This window comes from Borostomias antarcticus (genome assembly GCF_949987555.1).
Source record: "Borostomias antarcticus genome assembly, chromosome: 10".
Taxonomy (NCBI): domain Eukaryota; kingdom Metazoa; phylum Chordata; class Actinopteri; order Stomiiformes; family Stomiidae; genus Borostomias; species Borostomias antarcticus.
In genome coordinates, this window is record NC_140243.1 from 345,405 (window position 1) to 368,178 (window position 22,774).

Below are 22,774 nucleotides of genomic sequence, written 5' to 3' on the forward strand. Positions count from 1 at the left end.
ACCCTGTGATTCTACTCTTCAGATGCTCTATAACCCTGTGATTCTACTCTTCACATGCTCAATAACCCTGTGATTCTACTCTTCACATGCTCAATAACCCTGTGACTCTACTCTTCAGATGCTCCTCAATCAAACGATAACCTATAAAAAGGCCGTTGACATTTTTCAATAACACCTTCGTTTAATGTAGGATTACTCAGACAATGACGTTTGTCAGACATAAAAGTATAAACTGTTTTATGATGTATGTAGCCTACTGTAGACCTGTTCAACTGGGTTGTGATGAAGGCTATATGGCGAGAGACGATGACTGGGAGTCGTAAGTCACTTTGGATAAATGTAAAGCTCTGATAAATCAGCCTACTAAGTATATATATATATATATATATATATATATATTATTACTATGTATCCTAAATGTAAACCACTGATAGCATAGTCCAAACTGCTGCTGCAGAGCCGTTTCCTGGGAGGTTTCTCACTGCTTTGCGCATGCGCCTGGTGGCCGATGTGCTTTCCTGCAACAGTTTAAACACGCTAGAATCTTTCTATTGGCTACGTATTGTTTACCTCGCTGCGATTGGAGGATGAGGCAGATGGCCTACGCTGTGATTGGTAGATGAGGCAGATCTCCTACGCTGCGATTGGCTAAACTTCAAACTCAGACCAAATTCAAAGCATAATACAGCGGAATGAGAGGAGTTGGTCAGTTACCCGTGTGAAGTTGTAGTTGACTAACGTGAAGCTGCATTGTGAATAAGACAGATAGCAGTAGCTAGTTATTTTTCCAAAATGTCTCGGCTTAAGAAAGAAGACATATCGGGAGTTTCCGGTGACAAAGAGAATTGTTCTCTTCCAGTTCTGAGTTTGTCTCAGTTCTCCAGGGCTCCTTTTGTCACGTTTGGATCCGTGAAGCTGGGTTCCTCTACATCCACCCTCCTGCGCATCCAGAACCAGCTGGGTTCCTCTACATCCACCCAGAACCAGCTGGGTTCCTCTACATCCACCCAGAACCAGCTGGGTTCCTCTACATCCACCGTCCTGCGCATCCAGAACCAGTCAGACGAGGGAGGAACCGAGGTCACCGTGGACAGGATCGCATCCACCAGAGGCTTCTCCGTGGGTCAGAGCAGATTCAACATCCCGGTGAGGAAGCGAAGCTATACTAGGTTACTAACCAGGGAAGCACGCTAGGTCACATCAGCTAGGTTACTAACCAGGGAACCACGCTAGGAACCTAGCAAGGTAGCAAGGTTACTAACCAAGGAACCACGCTATAGCTAGGTGACTAACCAGGGAACCACGCTAGGCACCTAGCAAGGAAGCATCAGCTAGCTGGGACCTGGCTTGCCTAGCAGTGCGCTAGCTAGACACATGCTAACGTTACTCAACATATACTTACTATATCTGGCTGCCATTGCATGAGATGTGATGAATAATGGTAGTCTACTAAACCTAGCAAAGCTAACGTGAGACTTCTCTGGAAGCTTCTCACGTCTCTCATGATGATCCACGGCTGGTTGGTGCAACTAACATCATGGAGACGTGTTTGCTATAGTTACTAACGTTAGCTATCTAATGTTTGATCTATCATTCACGTTAGACCTCTTACTTTTGTGTTCTTCCCATTATATTCCACAGCCTGGAGACTGTTTCGATTTAACAATAACGTGGACCCCAATAGAGGAAGGGGGTGTTAGAGAGCTGATCGTTTTCCTGGTCAATGGTGTGGTTAGACATCAAGCAGTTCTGCTCGGCAGAGCAGAAGCACCCAAAAAGAAAAAGGTAACGTAGTCAAAAACATTTTACATTTAGTTAAACCGGAAATGCTATGCTTATGATATTCTGTATATCTAAAGGTTGGTACATGACCTAGACTTAAGATGGGTGTTCTAGCTACAATTGTTCCTTGTGTTTCAGAAGAGTTTATGGGACTCAATTAAGAACAAGAAGGGAGCTAATCTCTCAACTCCTCCCAGAGGCAAGAAAACAGCATCCTCATTGAAAAAGGCTTCCAACAAGACTTTTCATGTCTCTCGAAATCCACAGTACAAGCGGGAAAATGTTCGTAGCCCGCTTTCCTCTCTCAATGAAGAAGTGGCAGTCAGACAGACCCGAAGTCCAATTGATAATTACTCACGGCAATTGGAGCAACCGCAAAGCTTCCCACCACTGGTCTATAGGCAAAGATCCCAGGTATTACTGGATCAGAGCAACAGTGATGAAAATAGTCCAGTTGTTCTCCTTGTGCCTCCTGCTGAGATTATTGATTCATCTGATACAGCAGCTGGTTTTTGTGGACCCGGTGGCACACCGGAACACAGGGACATCACAAGAGTACTGAACAGGACACATTCACCTGTGGGCACACCAGATAGATTTAAAAACGCGGTGCCTCGCATCGAGTCCATGCCAAGCCCTGTTGTTGTCAATGCTTTACCTTTAGCTAGTGACACAGCATTGCCTGGAACTCCGGTTCTATCTGTGAGAGATGCATTGGCCTTGATTGAGTCCGATCTGACTTCATCTATCAATGCTAACCCCCCGAAGGCATGCTCTAGTTTTGCATTCTCAGACTCTTTGGAGTTGGAAAATGGAGATGTGGGTTGTGCCACTGATAACTCAAGTCTCGAAGAACTGCCTGATGGCCCCAGTGAATCAGATCCTACACATCCAAGACTAACCTTCTTCATCAAACCAAAACCGACAGTTTGCCAACTTGATGACCCAGTTGCTCCCCCCAGTTGCTCCCCCCTAGCTGTGGAAGGAGGCATCCCTCAAGTCAAGAAGCTTCCCTTCACCTCTGCTACAGTGATCAAGAGTAAAGCAGCACCTGTTCAAGAGATAAGTCAGGTTGAGAGGAAAATCAAAACCTCAAGGCGAATGCTCCTGGAGAAAACTTTAGAGGTCCCAGATGGCGGGAACCACTCTCAATCAAGCCCAGGCACTCCAGGCCTTCCTGTGATTGACTCAGACATTTGTCCAGATGAACAACGCAATTCCAGTATCACTAGCTCACTGTTTGAGGTCAGACACTGGGCCCCAGACTTGACACCCATCAGCCTGACTCCTTTCAGTGATCACCCCGTTCCAGTTACCTTCTCTCTCAGCCCTCCTCTGCTCAGGGTCCCACCCACCCCCGAAAACCCTGGAGAGAATGAGCTGACTCAAGGAGTTGCCCTGTCTGAGTGGGCTTCAGTCCCCGTCTCTGTCCAGCCAGACTCGTTTCCTGTCCACAGCCAGAGTCAGTTTGATGTGATGGTACGAAACAAGAAGAGGAAAAGTGATGAGTTTTTGATGAATGTTGAAAAAGTGGAGGATGCTGAGAAAACAGTTCAGGTGAAAAGGTGCAGGGTGTCTACACTGGTGAATGATCCGATGAGAGCAACACAACAGAAGAGGAGTGCCTCATTAAGACTACAGTTGAGAACAGTGGGTAAGAAGAAAGGATCTGACTTGGGTAAGGACTGCCCACTGGAATTGAATTGAATCTGTTCATGTGAATGGGAGACACATTTATATATATATATAAACATGTTATACAATTTATATATTCATGTATCCCATTCCTATTTGCATATATTAATATTTTATTTATATGCGTGTGTGTGTGTATATATTGAGCCTATTCAGAAATGTACCACTCACAATATTCTTTTGTTACTGAGATCTTATGTGCTTTGTTTTTCAGTCTCTGTGCGTTCTAGTTTTGCATCTTCCCAGAAAGCCACAAAGTCTGTGGCCCTTGCTCAAGCCAAACAGTCAAGTGTGAGAGCTGCACAGGGTACGTTTACTTTAATTTCCCCTCCTTTTTTAATGTGACTCAAAAACAGATTCAACTTATATCATTGCTTAGCTGGGCACAGGTGTTTAAAGCCTATTTTATGTCATGGTTAATAGTATTTCACTGGTAAAAAATATTTTACTCGCTTGATCATAGGTGCACAATGCTTGAAGTCATTTGGTACCTCTTCTGTCAAGACAACAAAGGTTGCAGTGGCACAGTCTAAACTGACCTTCACTAAGCCCACACAATCAGGTGTGTGATACATATTTTGTATTACAGCATGGTTTTATTGCTTATTTCAGTGGTATGTAACCTATAGCTCTTGTTTCTTGCAGCCATACCGAGACACCCAATGCCTTTTGCTGCAAAGAACATGTTCTATGACGAGAGATGGATTGAGAAGCAGGAAAGGGGTTTCACCTGGTGGATGAACTATGTCCTCACCCCAGATGACTTCAAGGTCAACACTGAGGTCACTAAGGGTAATAACAATATTTAGGAATTCTATGCTCCCCTTTTTACATTAGCACAATGCAATTGTTAAAGATGAGGTTTCATACTAAAATATCCACATAATTTTAGCAACACAATCTAATGTTACTCTCCCTGATGTTTGGCGACTGTTACTGGCACTGCATTAACCATAATGTGTCATTTTATGACATCAGAGGCAATATTCACAAAAGATCTAAAATGGTGAAATTAAGAACATACTTGTGAAGTGGGAGTTTCACATTATAAAAGATTGGTCTGAATTAAATTTGCATAGCATTTTAGCATTAAGATAGCTCCTAAACCCAGGAAAATTTGGGAGTGGTAGAGAAGCTAGAATAATTCCTAAAGCAAGGGGAATGGCTGCCGCATGTAATCTGCATGGCAATTGGCGAGATGTTTGCAACATAACAAATTGATGAGGAAGTACCGATTCATTTGGGAGGGTATTTTGTTATTATGGAGCCGGTGAGGGATTCCCTCTCTAACAAACCAAAGCAATCCCATAACACTGAAGATAAGTGGCAACTACGCTATTTGGCCATAGGGAAATGGTAGTGCAGTGGTGATAATTTGGAACTGTCACAGCCATCAGTCAGCATCGTTTTGAATCATAACCCAAACTATGCCTTCTCCAGTGCCCAAATAGTCCAACGGTTCATTTCATTTCCACTTGACTAAAAGATGATTAATTTTAGCCATATTATAACAATATGGATAAAATGTTGTCTATTTTATAGACTCATTATGTCAATAATTGTTTTGTCATGTAAGAAATATAAGGAGGCATTTCAAATTTGACTATGCACGTTTAAATAGACCTATAATTAAAAGCTACTAGCCTACATTGTTTAACCTCCATTTCAGTCCATTTCTAACTAAATACCCTATTACCCTATAAAGGCTATTTCTCTGCATGATGACTCACTGACACACTAGACAGGTAGCCTCACATCTACAGTCAGTCAGCAAGGGTGTTCGTGAGGCAGATTGTCATGCTTAGCAATTAGGTCAACCCCGCCTTTTCTGTTAGGTAAATTATTCTCCCCATTCCTTCGTAAAGGTGGGTCTGAATAGTTTTGTGACTTATTTTTAGAGGATACTCACATATATTCAGATATTTTTAGCACTAGTTCGGAGGACCTATAGTGATTGTCTAACATTGTTTCCTAATACGACCCCAGAAGAGTAACAGGCCTCAGTGGCCAACGTTAGCGCTAGGTAGCCAGCACAGGAGTGAGCCAGCTGCACTTCATACTCATTTTGGTATATTAACATGAATGTAATGAAACAAATGGTAGGCATGCGGTGACATGTATGCACTCTATAATATACTTTTAAAAATGGCTGACAGCGATCTCCTCTTTGTGTGTTTAGTGAATGCTGTATCTCTCGCAATGGGCAGCGACGATAAGTCCAGTGTCCCCAAGGCTCCCACCAAAGACGAGATGTCCCTCAGTACATACACAGCTCGCCGGCGATTGAACCGGTTGCGTCGTTCCGCCTGTCATCTCTTCACATCTGATGCCATGGTCAAAGCCATACAGAGGCTGGAGCTGGAGATAGAGGCCAAGAGGCTGTTGGTGCGCAGGGACCGCCATCTTTGGAAGGACATAGGTATGTATGTTAGCTATTGTTTGACAATTTACAATTAATGGGATTATGAAGTTTTGGTGCAAACCACTGGATGAGTTAAACTTTAACTGGTTTGTCCTTTTATATTGTAGGGGAACGGCAAAAAGTCCTCACCTGGCTTCTCTCCTACAATCCCCTTTGGTTGCGAATTGGTCTTGAGGTATTTTCATGATCTTTCACATATTTGCCCCTTGTTCTATAAGTGGTCAATGAAATACATGATTCATTAAATACATTACTTTTTTCAGACCATATATGGAGAGATGATTTCATTGGAGAGCAACAGTGATGTCACAGGTCTAGCCAAGTTCATTCTGTGGCGCATGCTCTGGAATCCTGACATTGCTGCCGAATTCAGACATGCCAAAGTACCTCATCTATACAAAGATGGTAATTTACCAGCTACCTTCCACAAAGTAAAGCACATCACAATCTATTTTTGATTTTGCAATTTCCACTTGCGAATTGTGTGTGCGTGCGCGTACACACTAGTTCAGCAAGTTACTTCCACAGTATAAATTACTTTGTGTAGACCTTTATGCAAGGTCATTGATTGTTATTGTTTGTTCACTAGGCCATGAGGAAGCCTTGTCTCGCTTCACTCTGAAGAAGCTGCTCTTGTTGGTATGCTTTCTGGACAAGGCTAAGGAGTCCAGGATGATTGAACATGATCCCTGTTTGTTCTGCATGGATGCAGAGTTCAAGGTAGGGCAACAGTAGGCCCAGAGGTTGTGCTTCAGTCACCTTTTACGGTTTTATTGTTTAGAATTTCTTTAAAACCAAACATGCAAAAGCAGCATTGATGACTTTTCTTTTTGCCGCTGCTTTTTATTAAATCAAATAATTATTCATTCATACAAGGAACTCTAACTTTTATTCCTGTATTTTATTTTTCCTGCAATTTCCTGCAACCGAACATACAACCACCATCTCTTCACGCTGTAAACCTCTACGAAATTCATCTGTGCTGCAGTGTGCGGAGGTTTACAGCGTTAAGAGATGTTTGTTGTATGTTCGGTGAAGGTAGTACTGTTTACAAGTTAGCTGTTGTTTCGACCTATGGTGTTTAAAGGATGACTTCAGAGCTTGGTGACTGTTGACAGGCTGCACAAATAGGATTAAAACAAAAATAATAACTACTGAAAATTATTTGAAACTAACCGGGCAAGTTTGTCAGCGCAACGAAGCAACAATAAAAAAAAAAAAAAAAAAAAAAAAGGTTTTGAAACCACCACGTTCAACTTTTGAAATGTAAGTCGAACACAAAAATGCTAATATCTTTTAACGTGAGCTTTACTTTGGAAAATAGATTGCGGTAATGTGATATACTGTATATTGGGTGACTAGTTTAAGTAGATCAAATCATATTTAGACCGCTATGGTCCTTTTAATGTCTCATGAAAAGCACTGAATTGCCGTGTTGCTGAAATGTGCTATACAAATAAACTTGCTTTGCCTTGCCTATTCATTACAGACAAGCAAGGACCTGCTCCTAGCATTCTCAAGAGACTTTCTTAGCGGGGAGGGAATCCTCTCTCGACACCTTGGATACCTGGGATTAGCAGTCTCCCATGTGCAGACTCCACTGGATGAGTTCAACTATGCTGTGGAGAACTTGGCAGTTGACTTGAAATGTGGAATCCGACTAGTGTAAGTCAAATTAAAAAATTTAAGTCGCACAGAAATGAAAAAAGCATTTTGTCCCATTCTGGTTCACATAATTGGTCATGGTGTTCACCTATTCAATGATGTATGCCAAAAAATACCAAATTCAACTTTTGTTGTAATCTTATATCAAAGTATATAATTTCTTACTTCCTGGAAAACGGTAGGTCACGTGCAATTACGACAACAGGTACCTTAGATTTTAGGCCAATCTCACGACATCCTCCCGTCAATAAACACTATACTTCTATCGAATCTGTCTAAAGTTCTTAAAACCCGTCCACTTGTCAATGTTCCAATCAAATTCTCTAAACATTGTCCCACCCTCATAGCTTGTTTGCATCGAAAATACGTCAAACTACGGAAGTTGGATGATCTCAAACATCCATTTCTGTGCGACTTTAATGTGACACTTTCCCTCATTTTATGCAACTGTGAGGTGGATATGTCTCACTCCCAAGTGTGTCCTAATTCGTGTTCACTTTCAGACGAGTGATGGAGCTGTTCATGCAGAACTGGAGCCTTTCTCGCAAGTTAAGAATGCCTTCCATCAGCCGTCTGCAGAAAGTCCACAACGTAGACATAGCCCTGCAGGTGCTAAGAGCCAAAGGTGTTGACCTCATGGACGAGCATGGTAATTGTCCTATTGGAGAGAATCGTCAGCACTTAACCATACCCATGAGGTGGGGAAAAAACGGGGGGAAAGGTGAAAATGCTCTTTGATAAGCTAACAGGTGGGCTGTCTTCTCCAGGTGCTGTCATTGATTCCAGAGATATTGTGGATGGACACAGGGAGAAGACGTTGAGTCTCCTTTGGAAGATAATATTTGTCTTCCAGGTATGTTTCATGCCTTGTGTTCATTTTTAAAGATTGTTTTTTATCACTGCCAATCACAAAGAACTGCAAATGGCCGGGTTTCCAGAACGCGTTAAGAAGCACTTAACTCCAAAGTACTTCTTAACTCCCATGCAAAGGGTTGCTTAAGAAGGGTTCCTTAAGAAGGTTCTTTATCGGGAAACCCGGCCAATATCACAATACAACGTGCAGCTCAATGAGCCAATCGTATCTTTAGTCAGAGGCTCAAAGTGTGAGCATTTGCGTAGCTACGTTGAGATGATCTGCATTCGCTTCTGTCAGGGAGGGATGAGGAGCATCACATTTTATTGATGCTACATTTTACTGATGTACAAAACTATCAACAGAAATAAGAAATAAGACCTTGTGTGTGGATCATCAGCAAAATTGAGGAGAATGCAGAGAGCAAAATGAAAAGAATGCAAAAAATATACCTTACAATAGCTGTTATGTAGACGAGATTATTGTATCAACATTAGAAATTATGTAGCTAATGAATTACTACACATAATTTACATGTCACACAAACAAGAGCCAAGTAGCCAACACAAACATTAGCTAGGGTAGCTAATGTTTAGCTAGTACTAAACCTTTTGAATAATACCATCATGCAGCTATGAAATTATCTCAAACACACCTAATGTTAACTAACAAGTAGGGCTGTCGCGGTTAGGAATTATCCTGAGCGGTTCAAATTGATAGATTTCAACCGCGGTCTGCGGTTTTACCGCTGTTTTTTAAATTTAGTTTTACACTACATTTTATCTATATCCTATGTGTGTAGCCTAGTTGTGGCCTACATTATTCGTTTTTATCAAACGAAAGACATTAAATAAATGAGGGTACAGGAATGCAATGGTGCGCGCAGCACAAGGCAAATCATTCGACATAGTAAAATAATAATAAAACAATTATGCTACAGATGTAAAGGGCAAAGGCAATGTTTGCTGGGGTAGACTCTTTTTCGACAACCTAGACCTTATTTACGGCATATTATAAGACGTTTGACTCACCGAGATAACTTTGGTGTAATTCGGAGGCCTGTAGAAGAAATTTAAAATCCAGCGTGAGCCAAGTATATCCATGTAATGGCGGCGGAGGGGGCACCGAGAATGCAGCTTCTAAAAAAATGTATTTTCTACCGCGAAACGGTTGTTTTCATCAATCTATTTTTATGAATCGCTAGTTGTGCTTCCATAGAGCGAGGGCTTGTTGTGGTTTTCACATCCTTGGTCTGTTGCCTCTGTAATATGATCTTTATAAACTCTTTCCCCGCTTGCTCCGGCAAGCTGGTCTGCACTCTGTGCATGCGTGCTGGAGCTGGAGCTCATTCAAACAACAACCTTTAACTACCTTTCCAAACTAGATTGTCTCAAACAAAAACACAGTTATCTTATGGGAAATGGTCAAATAGATAAACGTTACTCTTGTTACTTTTTACCTGCATTACCTGATTTTTCTGGCGCACGGGCAGGAAAGGAGGAAAAAGAGGAAGAAAAATACCTGGAGAATTGAATCGTGATCCTGCTTTTGATTTCGATCTAAATTGAACACCTATTTCAAGAAAATTGATTTTGAATCAAAATCGTGACACCCCTAATATTGGATAAACGGTTGTGATTGGCATCGCAAATATTTGCCATTGGAACTCAAATTGGGATCATGGCCAGACTAACCTGCGGAGAGAAACAAAATGTAAGCTTGTGTGATCAGGATGGCGAAGCCAGGTTATTGGACTATAGATCAGCTTAGTATGATGACCACACCTACACTTAAGTCAAATGGGGTGCAACTTTAGCCGCAGGCTCATTCCTCCTAGGTGCAAGACGGTGATTTTTGTGCCAGGAGCCACAGTGCCTGAGCCCTTCCACCCCACACACACCTTATGTATATTCTTTACTCTTGATCTATTTGGTACCTTGTTGCTGCTGTAATTCCCAAATTAAATTTTAAGTTTCCTATTTTACCAATGTCTCGAATGTTAACACCTTGTGTAGGTGGAGGTGCTTTTGGACGAGGAGCAACTCAGAGAGGAGATTCGGTTCTTGAAAAGCACCTGGAGTACCAAACAGAAACTGGCATCGCTGAGGGCTGACCAGGGTGTTCAGCAGAAGGTGTCAAAATCTTGGACACCATTTGAGCACAGCAGCCAAAAGATCACTTTGCTGATGGAATGGGTCAATGCAGTCTGTGAGTTCTACAACTTGAGGGTAAGTTGTATATAGCTTCTTTATAGCTTGAGCATGTTGTATTTTGCATAAACAACACAATGTAGCCTATTAGACCAAATCCCAATACTCCCTCTTAGCTCTAGCTGTTGGCCCTACCCCTACATTTTGTGTGTTTCTGTGTAGGGTAGTGTCCGATTCCCTTTAGCTTCTAGGGCTAGGGGGCATATTGAGGGATAGTGGACGTTCAAACAGCCCTCCAAATTCAGGGTTTTCACATGCTGACTTGAAACTGGGGTTGATAACTCACACAATGCTTTACAAATTGAGGCAGTGATGTGAAACATGGCTGCCGGTGTGGTGAGAAAACATTGGACAGTAGCCCAATATCTTCGAAAATAAAAATTCAAATTTTACAATCTGTGGAATAGCTTAGTTTAATGTAGATTCAAATGAATAAGTCATAATACTGTAGTTATTACATGCATTTCAGAAACATCGTTCTTCACGATGTCAACTGCATTTCAGTGTAACTGCATTTTGTCGTCCCAGGCTACTCTTGTGGGTTACTGTGCATGTTGAAGAGCTTAATCTGTTGTTCGGTCTTGAAATGTGGTCAGACTTTCACTATAATAGTAAAGTTGGAGATGCTTCATTTTTGAGACACCTTGAGCTTTCTATTGTTGGCAAAAAAGGAGTGAGGGGTGTAGCTAATTAACTGTAAATAATGGATCAAGTTGACAGTTTTTGCTCCTTAGAACCTGTCAGTCTAGGTTCCCTTTTAGCTGACTTGACCATAGCAAAGAAAATAGTCCACATTTTTACCATACTTGAGTTACAGCAACTATTTTTGCTAGCAATATTACATTAAAGGTGTCTAATGTGCTCCTGGATGTTTGCAGGTGGAGAACTTCACAGTATCTTTCTCAGATGGTCGGGTCCTTTGCTACCTCATCCACCACTATCATCCCAGCCATCTCCCAGAGGAGAGCATCAGTCGGAGCACCTCTCAGACTGTGGAGTGCTCTGTGCGAGGCAAAGTTGAACTCAATTGCTCATCCAGTGACTCTGAGAACTCTTTTGACACTTGGCCTACTACACAAAATGGTAATTTTGGTTAACACCCACATTTGTCGTTTAACACATTTGTGACCGCCACTGGTGGCTTGGTCCTGATGTAGGCAGTCCTCAAAATGCGTTAGAGGAGAATGTTTTTTTTCTTTTTCCTGTTTTCCTTTCTTTTCATATTACAAAAAGTGAAGCTTTGAAGAACCCACTCAGTATAACAAACAGTTAAAATCCATGTCCTGTGAGAAGTGTGAAAAGCTATGAATCTTTGAAGCCCCTTTTCTCTGCTTAGCGATTTCAGGTGTACCAACATTCAAAGAAGCATATGTTCAAATATTTGCAGATTTCGATGCATGGCACGTCATTTGAAAGCTTTCAATTGATACTTTCATAATCTGTAAAAAAAAAAAAAAAAAGACCTTGCCTTACATCAGGACAAAACCTCCAGTGGCGGTCACATTTTGGTTTATACACAATGCAGGAGATGAGCCAAAACAACAGTAAGAGGCTTAAGAATGTGACGGGTACATGCACAATGGTTGAACTGAATAGTGTTTAATCTTATTTTTAAAGGCCCAGAATCACCTACTTTGGAATTCAAAGAGCTTCTGGAGAATGAGAAGAATAACTACAGATTGGTCAACAGTGCAGTGTCTTTCCTTGGAGGAGTCCCTGCTATGATCAACCCAGCTGACATGTCGAACACAATACCCAATGAGAAAGTGAGAAAGGCACTGACTTCCCCAAGGCTGTATATTGCAATTGCATGGATATTTTCCCTAAATCTACAAAATGTCCCTGTGCTGCACAATTAGATTTGGTCAGAATGTAATTTTAACTGTTGTCTTCCAGGTGGTAATGTCTTACCTGTCGTTCCTGTGTGCTCGTCTTCTGGACCTCAGAAATGAAACCCGAGCAGCCCGTGTCATTCAGAGTGCTTGGAGAAAGTACAGGCTTAGGAAGGATCTAGAACTTTTCCAGGTACATTTCTCAAACCATTTCAGGCATCAATCATTGATTGTCTCTACACTTACCCCAGGTTCAGGCCGAATGCGAAAGCACCACAAAGCAGAGCCAGTTTTGTTTTGGCACCCATGTTAAAGGATAAGTTCGGAATTTTGCATTCTAAGCCATGTTAAAGGGTTATTTACGATCATATACAACGGCTGACATCAAAGTTTCGTCAAACGGTGCATTCTCGAGATATAGCCCGTAGCTGCTAACACACTCGTATCCATAGGTGCATAGACAGAACACCATTAACTCTCGTTTTCAAAGACAGGAAACTCACTGAGTGGTCACTGGTGTCCTTTGATGTTTTGACAAAAATTGCCACAAAGTATGCTTCCGATCTGTTTTTTCACTTGCACCAATGCTTCCAATTATATTTTGAGGTCGCACAGATTCAATTTTGTTCGCATATGCGACCAAAACGTTTGCAATCTGGAGACCTGCATTATAACAATCAAACAGCCGATTTACGAGTTTGAGCTATAGTATCTTAGTGGATACTATAGTTGATTTAATTTTGGAAATTTGGAGACACAAAAAACAGCCTAGCGGGTAATAACATAGGATGAACTTAAACTATATTCAATGTTTACAAGTTTGCCCAAAAAGTAGACACTTCAAATCATAACCCAAACAAGAGTAGATACTTCAAAAAATATTATCTCCTTCAAAGAAAAGTAACTTCCCAACCAAATAGCACCTTCATCACACCTGTCTGAACTTCCGAGCACTCCTGCCCTTTTTTTTTTGTGAATAAAATTCTCCGCAGGTATGGGGGGTGGACCTCCGACCGTCTAGGGGAGTCCGGGGGCATGCACCCCCCGGAGAAATGTTTTAACATTGTTAATTTAAATGCATCAATTTGACACACTTTGAGAGCAAAATCAAGAAGGCATAGCAATTGAATCATAGGACCACATTTAGTTATGAAAGGGGATGGCAAAGAAGTAGTCATACACAAATCATGGTAAACGAGACGGGACTTTAATAACTAAATCAATATTAAATAACATTGTGTCGTGCCCAGTCTTTTAAAATGAAAATACAGGTAACACCCTGACAAACAACTCAATGTGCCAAAGACCACATTTCCATCTACTGTACAAAACACTATTTAATACAACATACTGCGGGACATGAGCCCTTAAAAAAATATCAGTTCTGAAAAAAAAAAAATCTGGGGGGGAAATGTGCCAGTGGAAGCTGAAATGACTGCACTTGCTAAAAAGAGTCAGCTGGCCATCATCTAATAGAGATCCCTCAGAGATGGCAATCATGCAGTCTGAACGAGGCTTCCCCTCTGACACTAACAGCTGCTGCACACCAGGGCAGATGGTCTGGACATCTCACTGGTCTAATATCTCCCACCCTCTCCCTCCCTCCTACTATCTAAAGAGCCTCTGACACTAACAGTGTATGTGAGAGAGAGAGAATGATGAGTGAGGGAGCTACCTGCCCTGCTGCCTCTACCTGTCCTCCTGCCATCTGAGAATCAGTCAGTCCCTCTCTCTCTGTCCCTCTGAGAGACTGCTGGCTGCTGTTTGAGGCTGCTGGCTGGAGAGGAAACTCTCCTGCTTGACAGTCAGTCAGTCCCTCTCTCTCTCTGTCCCTCTCCCACCACTGGCTCTGAGAGACTGCTGGTTGAGGCGGCTGGCTGGAGAGGCTCTCCTGCCTGGAGGAGCCGTCTCACCTGTTGTAAATAAACATTTCACTGTTAGTCAATCCACTTTATTTTTGACAAAAGCTTTTGAATAATAATTATTCATAGGCAATATGTTTGGCTATTGACTTGGCATCTATTGCTACGTTATCCTAGCTAGCAAGCCAACATTACCGCAGGGTTGTTTTTTTACGTTACCTTTGGCTCTGCAGCAGTTTCGTCATCTGCTTCTACTCTCACTTTCTTTTTGAATAATGTATATATTGGTCTGGTTCTCCTGACCTGAACATCCAGAGTACAAACATATTGGCTAAGCTTAAGACAGTCCCGTTTGTCAATGACATTGGCCTGACTAACGTTACATGCAAACCTATCTATTTATATTTGTGTGTTGAGCGTGTTTTATCTTATTGTACTGTGCACTTGTTCAATGATCTGTCCTAGGAAAGGAATGCAGCCGCTGCAAAGATCCAGGCGCTTGTAAGGCCCTTCCTCCAGAGACGGAGGACAGAGAAACGGCACTCTGCTGCCATCAGTATCCAGGCTGCCTGGAGAGGCTATGCAGCACGGAACACACTGACACTGATGAGAAAGGCCAAACTCCAGGTTCTCAAGAACATAGCAGCTACTACCATCCAAGTACGTTTATTCAATAATTTTTACATACAGGTGCCCCCGCCTGACTCCACATGACATGGCTTATTACACTTACAGAAGGCTTTACTGACATTCACTGTAATGTACAGTTGGTTCAATTACTCTTGAGAAATGTACTTATTGTAGTGTTGTCACAATATTAATTTTTTTATTTTGATGCCAATATCAAGTTTAATATCACGATAGTTGATACCGAAATGATACTTGAAACTGAAACAATTCTGATTTGATGCTCAATACCTAGATCAGAAGCAGAATATCCACAATACATTAGGACCCGATGGGACATGTACTGTAGAAATGCAGTATGCTGTTACAAAACCATGAGCCCCACAGAGTGTACAAAATACATTTACAATGAATTAGTTATTGTAGATTAATTATTTATTTATTTATAATTCCATACATACAGGGCAAATTGCTAATCTATGGCTATGTTTATATGATCTATTATAGACCTTCCCTGCACAATGTCCATGTATGTTTCAAGTCGACAAACCATAATTCTACCAACAGGCTACTTAAACGTTACTTCAGCAACCCAATCACTTTTTGAAATATTTTTTTTTTACCAGGAGCATAATGCTCATGTAGCTTAATACATGATACAATACACCCCCAAGTAGCCTAATACATTTTGGAATTACAATGCATAAGGGTAGGCCTGGCATTGATAAATGCCAGGCATTGGAAAAAAATGTCGACCGAGATTTGGCATTTATACTTCAGTGAAGTCTCTGATCACCTCCATGGTAACTTGCAGTCACGTAGCTGATTGTCTCTATGACAACATCAAACTCGGCTGTTACATTGTTTACATTGCGCAAATGATGGCCGCTGTACCGGTGCCTGTGGCTGAAATAGATGAGATTATAGAGGAGGAGGAAGAGATTTTAAAATTGATTTTGTTCAGAGTGAGAGAGGAGGAAAAGAAAAGGTAGTTGATTTGTCCACTCAACAGAACAAGAGAAATTGAAGGGGAGTACCTGCTTGTTCAACAGATGCGAGAGATGGGCGAGGAAATGTACTTTCTTTTAGGATTTTAGGATTTCCGCTAACCAAGGAAGCCAAAGCATATCCATGGCAACAAACGTGCCTTCTATGTAGCTTTCCAATCACTGCTGTGCAACGAAAGTGACGGCGTCTGCGACATTAGAATGTTTGGTAGATGCAAGACCCCTGTCCGGCACATAAGTGTCGACAGTGATGTCATTACTGTCTGTCGACACTTAAAAAGTGTCGTAAGACGAAGTATAAATTGGCCTCAAATCACACAATGCCAGACTTTGGAGATATTCACCTCCGAATTGGATATGGAACTTGGCTAATAAACAGCCAATCAGAGCCACTGCCTACATCTTCAATGGGCTAAGGATCCGCCTTACCAGAAATTAGGTCTATCCCCTATCTTCGTCCCTAACTTGAGTGGAGAATCAAAACAAAACATTCACAGCCCCATTACGAAGGACTGCCCTAAAGACTTTGGATTGGTTCTGCAATGCAGGTTCTATTCAATCTCTCATTGATCACACACTTTTAGCAACGAAATCTGGACAAATGTCTTCAGTCTCTAGTTGAGCACAGCATTTAGAGACTGACTTGTAAGTCTAGCTTATTCCCTAACCAGTTAGCTAATTCGCTAAGGCTTCGTTATGCTAGAGGGTTTGCTATCGGCATCGGCTCTGTAGGCAAAGTAGTCCCACAGTAGACTTTGGAGTCTGTTTTGTTAGCTTGTACAGGGTGTGGAGGTATTGTCTGAAGATGACACGTTGTCAGTAGACATGTTGAGGCAGAGGCAGGCCCACGCTGTATCAACGGGCACAGGTGCATCCTCTCAACCACTTACACAGACACGTTGAACGTTGGGAAATTCTAATACTGGACCGGTTTAAAAAATAAAATAAAAAATCGAAAAAATACCTACATTTCGGTACACCATGCAACACCTGCTAAATGACAAAAATGCAGATGTAGCCTTTACAGGTCTGCAAATTTTAAATCATTTTGAAAACATCCGGAACACCAGGGGTGTAATGATACACTCGGCTCACAATTAACCGTTCAAAGAAAACATGATGCGTGCGGTTTGAGCAGAGCAGACGCTTTAAAACTATAACACCGGTGTTGTCATGAGTTTATTAACATGTTTTGTAGAAGTTAATTGCCACTCAGCCCACACAGTGCATTCATTAAAATGCTTCTGATCTTGCAGGCACAATGGAGGAGGTATAATGCCATGAAAAAATACCAGACTTTAAGATCGCACGTTGTAGTTGTCCAAACCCATTGGCGGATGAAGAGAGCAGTTTCTGCCTACAGAAGAATCCAGTGGGCTGCTACCATGATTCAGAAGCACACAAGAGCTTGGACTCTGGCAAAAAAAGAGCGAGGAAAGTATCTCTCATTGAGAACAGCAGCTGTCAAAATTCAGAGAAACTATCGGAGATGCACCACCCAAAGATTGCAGAAGAAGATCCATGCTGCCACTGTGATACAAACCGCTTTTCGGATATGGTACAAGGACAAAATGGACCAAAGAACTGCCGCTGCCTTGAAGATTCAGTCTTGGTTCAGGATGCACAAGAGCCTAAATAAATATGTGGCCATCAGACAGAGTGCCATTCTCGTTCAGGCATGGTATAGAGGTCAAGCACAGAGGCGCAACTTTCAGATGTTGAAACTCCAGCACCACTCTGCCACTATCATCCAAAGTGCATTCAGGGCAAGCATTGTCAGAAAACAGGTGGAGAGGATGAGACATGCCTCAGTCATAATCCAGCGCAGATTCAGGGCCTTTCTGCTGAGAAAGACAGAGAGACAAACGTTTCTGACAATGAAGAGTGCTGCTATTACTATACAGGCAGTGTTTCGCAGACATATGGCTTGGAAGATGATTGAAGCGCAGCACCAGGCATCAATTGTGATCCAGGCACGGTTCAGAAAGTTTGTGGCCCAAAGGAGATTCTTCAGTTTGAAAAGAGCTGTAGTTATTGTCCAACAGCAATATAGAGCCAAGTTGTTGGGAGAGAAATCAAGGAAGGAGTATGTAGCTCTCAGGTGTTCTGCACTGAAAATACAAGCTGTCTGGAGAGGGAGAGCTGAAAGGAAGAGGATTGAGAAACTGCATAAATATGCCACAGTCATTCAAGCTCATTACCGTAGACATGCAACACAGTCACAGTTTAGGTCAAGAAGGGCAGCTGCTTTGGTGATACAACAGCAGTTCAGAGCTCACAAGGCAGGCAAGGAAATGCGAACAGAGTATCTTCAGGTTAAAAAAGCTGTAATCGCACTGCAGGCAGGGCTCCGTGGCATGAGAGTAAGGAAAGAGCTGAAGGAAAGACAGCAGGCAGCTACTGTTATTCAGTCATCAGTAAGAGCCTTCATATGTAAAAGACGATATGTTCTGCTACAAAGTGCAGCTATAATCCTTCAAAGTTACTATAGAGCTCACTTGGTGGGAAAAGCACAACAACAGAAGTACAGACAACTGAAGCAGGCAACACTGAAGCTACAGGCTGCATATCAGGGTTATAGAGTGAGAAGAGACCTAAGGAACAGGCACATAGCTGCAACTCTCATCCAAGCTCAGTTCAGAATGTATAAGATGCGGGTTGCTTATCTTGCCACAATGTGTGCTGTGATCATTGTACAGGAGCGTTACAGGGCCAATAGGCTTAGAGATCAACAGGTGCAACGGTACACTGAAATGAAGTCTGCAGCAGTGGTGATGCAGGCTGCCTACCGTGGCCATAGAATCCGGCAAGAAGTTGCTGCGATGCACAAATCAGCCACAGTCATTCAGAGGTGGTTTCTCACTTGTAGGGATAGGAAAATCTTCCTGGCGCTAAAGGCTGCCGTTGTACACTGTCAGCAAAGGTACAGAGCTGTTGCCACTGGAAGAAGAGACAAAAGGACCTATCATTTGAAGCGCAAGGCTGTTATAACCCTACAGGGGGCTTACAGAGGGATGAGAGTCAGGCAGCAGTTGGAGACTGAACGCACAGCAGCCATTACTATTCAATCACATGTCCGGAAGCACCAGAGTTGGACATATTACAAGAGGCTGCTGTGGGCTGCAAATGCAATGCAGGCACGTTACAGAGCCAACAAGAATATGACTAAGGAGAGGCAATCTCTGAATGCTAAGAAGAATGCTGTTATTGTCTTACAGTCTGCCCTCCGTGGATTGCAAACCAGAAAGAAAGTTAAAGGGATGCACAAAGCTGCCAGGGTTATTCAAAGAGGTTATAGGGCCCACCTTGAGCGCATGCAGTATCTTGCCTTGAGGTCTTCTGTCCTTGCCATTCAACAAAGATACAGAGCAACCATGGCAGCGAAACAGCACATGCAACACTACCAACGTATGCGGGGCGCTGCAGTTCTCCTTCAGGCAACATACCGAGGTCAGCAAATTAGAAGGGAGATTAGGCTTCAACATCGAGCTGCCACTGTCATCCAGGCCGCATTCAAAAGGCACAGGGAGGAAGTCAAGTTCCAGGCCATGAGACTGTCTGCCATCATCATCCAGAGGAAGTACAGGTCATGTATTCAAAGGAATCAAGACAGAGAAAGATTCATGACACTAAGACATTCTGCCGTTGTCATACAGGCAGCGTTCAGGGGGCATTGTGTCCGAAGTGGTGTTGCGAAGATGCGTCGAGCAGCTACTGTCATTCAGGCCAACTACAGGATGCACAAGCAGCAGTCTGCATTCAGACGGCAGTGCTGGGCAGTAGCTGTACTCCAGCAACGGTTCAGAGCTCAGAGACAGAGAAGTGCCCAATTGAAGGAATACCAACAAATGAGAAAAGCTGTTATCTTGTTACAGGCAGCTTTCCATGGCATGAGATCCAGACAGAGCATCCGAAAGAGGCACGAGGCTGCCGGTGTCATCCAGAGAGGTTATAGGGCCCACCTTGAGCGCATGCAGTATCTTGCTTTGAGGTCTTCTGTCCTTGCCATTCAACAAAGATACAGAGCAACCATGGCAGCGAAACAGCACATGCAACACTACCAACGTATGCGGGGCGCTGCAGTCCTCCTTCAGGCAACATACCGAGGTCAGCAAATTAGAAGGGAGATTAGACTTCAACATCAAGCTGCCACTGTCATCCAGGCCGCATTCAGAAGGCACAGGGAGGAAGTCAAGTTCCAGGCCATGAGACTGTCTGCCATCATCATCCAGAGGAAGTACAGGTCATGTATTCAAAGGAATCAAGACAGAGAAAGATTCATGACACTAAGACATTCTGCCGTTGTCATACAGGCAGCGTTCAGGGGGCATTGTGTCCGAAGTGGTGTTGCGAAGATGCGTCGAGCAGCTACTGTCATTCAGGCCAACTACAGGATGCACAAGCAGCAGTCTGCATTCAGACGGCAGTGCTGGGCAGTAGCTGTACTCCAGCAACGGTTCAGAGCTCAGAGACAGAGAAGTGCCCAATTGAAGGAATACCAACAAATGAGAAAAGCTGTTATCTTGTTACAGGCAGCTTTCCATGGCATGAGATCCAGACAGAGCATCCGAAAGAGGCACGAGGCTGCCGGTGTCATCCAGAGAGGTTATAGGGCCCACCTTGAGCGCATGCAGTATCTTGCTTTGAGGTCTTCTGTCCTTGCCATTCAACAAAGATACAGAGCAACCATGGCAGCGAAACAGCACATGCAACACTACCAACGTATGCGGGGCGCTGCAGTCCTTCTTCAGGCAACATACCGAGGTCAGCAAATTAGAAGGGAGATTAGACTTCAACATCAAGCTGCCACTGTCATCCAGGCCGCATTCAGAAGGCACAGGGAGGAAGTCAAGTTCCAGGCCATGAGACTGTCTGCCATCATCATCCAGAGGAAGTACAGGTCATGTATTCAAAGGAATCAAGACAGAGAAAGATTCATGACACTGAGACATTCTGCCGTTGTCATACAGGCAGCGTTCAGGGGGCATTGTGTCCGAAGTGGTGTTGCGAAGATGCGTCGAGCGGCTACTGTCATTCAGGCCAACTACAGGATGCACAAGCAGCAGTCTGCATTCAGACGGCAGTGCTGGGCAGTAGCTGTACTCCAGCAACGGTTCAGAGCTCAGAGACAGAGAAGTGCCCAATTGAAGGAATACCAACAAATGAGAAAAGCTGTTATCTTGTTACAGGCAGCTTTCCATGGCATGAGATCCAGACAGAGCATCCGAAAGAGGCACGAGGCTGCCGGTGTCATCCAGAGAGGTTATAGGGCCCACCTTGAGCGCATGCAGTATCTTGCCTTGAGGTCTTCTGTCCTTGCCATTCAACAAAGATACAGAGCAACCATGGCAGCGAAACAGCACATGCAACACTACCAACGTATGCGGGGCGCTGCAGTCCTCCTTCAGGCAACATACCGAGGTCAGCAAATTAGAAGGGAGATTAGGCTTCAACATCAAGCTGCCACTGTCATCCAGGCTGCATTCAGAAGGCACAGGGAGGAAGTCAAGTTCCAGGCCATGAGACTGTCTGCCATCATCATCCAGAGGCAGTACAGGTCATGTATTCAAAGGAATCAAGACAGAGAAAGATTCATGACACTGAGACATTCTGCCGTTGTCATACAGGCAGCGTTCAGGGGGCATTGTGTCCGAAGTGGTGTTGCGAAGATGCGTCGAGCGGCTACTGTCATTCAGGCCAACTACAGGATGCACAAGCAGCAGTCTGCATTCAGAAGGCAGTGCCGGGCAGCAGCTGTTCTCCAGCAATGGTTCAGAGCACATAGACAGAGGCATGCTGAAACGGAGAGATATCAGCAGGTCAGAAGTGCTGTGATATGCATTCAGGCATCATTCAGGGGGATGATGGCAAGAAACCTTGCAAAACAGACTAGAGCAGCCAGGAAGATTCAGTCATTCCTGCATATGAGTATCAGACGCTGCAGATACCTGAAGGAAAGAGCTGCAGCATTGGTGATTCAGTCTGCCTTTAGAAGACACAAGGCCAGAGCACATTACACCAAAATGCAGGCATCTGTCATTATGATCCAGAGATGGTACAAGTCTTGCAAACTGACCCAAAAAGAAAGGATTCATTACATGGCCATCAAAGAAGCAGCAGTGTTACTTCAGTCAGCAGTCCGTGGAACAATGGCCCGAAGGCTGGCCAAATGTAAACGAGCAGCAGTAAAAATCCAGTCAGTATTGCGCATGGCCATTCAGAGGAGGAGTTATTTAAAGGTGAGATCCAGCATTGTGAGGGTGCAATCCCACTGCAGGATGTGGTTGGCACAGAGAAGATTCTTGAGATGTCGCCATGCAGCCCTGACTCTACAAAGGCACTACAGAGCCCTCAGGGCACAAAGAGATCAGCGAACCCTATACCTGAAGACCTTGAGTGAAATCCAAAGGCTACAGGCCAGAGTGCGTGGTCACATTGAGTTAAAGCGATATCAGAAGCTGAAGAGAAGTGCAGTCACTATTCAGGTGTGTAAACAATTTTCGACTCCACATGGGATGTTGTGCATTATTTTCATTATTTTATACCAATATACCCACATGTGAAATATTTAATTAATAAAGCTATTACTGTAATTTACCAAAATATTGGTCTTCTTTCCAAACAGGCCTTTTACCGTGGGATGGTGGAGAGGCGGCAGCTCCAGAGACAACGGGCTTCTGTAGCCATAATACAGGAGCACTACATGGCTGCTCTCCTCCGCCGAAGAGAGAGGGCACAGTACCTTGCAGTGAAGAAGTCTGCCGTGCTTATACAGGTTATTCAACATGTGCATTGTTATTGAGAATACTATCTTTAAGA

The 22,774-nt window shown here is 43.3% G+C and overlaps 1 protein-coding gene across 1 annotated transcript; it reads left to right on the plus strand.

The window, feature by feature from the left end:
• Nucleotides 1–792: 792 nt before the first annotated feature.
• Nucleotides 793–22,355, plus strand: aspm (assembly factor for spindle microtubules; the record flags this gene model as incomplete). Its single annotated transcript, XM_084443818.1, has 20 exons — nucleotides 793–1,146; nucleotides 1,642–1,785; nucleotides 1,921–3,460; nucleotides 3,692–3,784; nucleotides 3,941–4,039; nucleotides 4,123–4,269; nucleotides 5,657–5,896; nucleotides 6,007–6,074; nucleotides 6,163–6,304; nucleotides 6,489–6,619; nucleotides 7,389–7,564; nucleotides 8,068–8,213; nucleotides 8,332–8,417; nucleotides 10,433–10,645; nucleotides 11,506–11,710; nucleotides 12,251–12,393; nucleotides 12,524–12,652; nucleotides 14,787–14,981; nucleotides 19,612–21,774; nucleotides 22,233–22,355. 20 exons carry the CDS (start codon nucleotides 793–795, stop codon nucleotides 22,353–22,355), a joined length of 6,537 nt encoding a protein of 2,178 aa, XP_084299944.1.
• Between the last annotated feature and the right edge of the window lie 419 nt (nucleotides 22,356–22,774).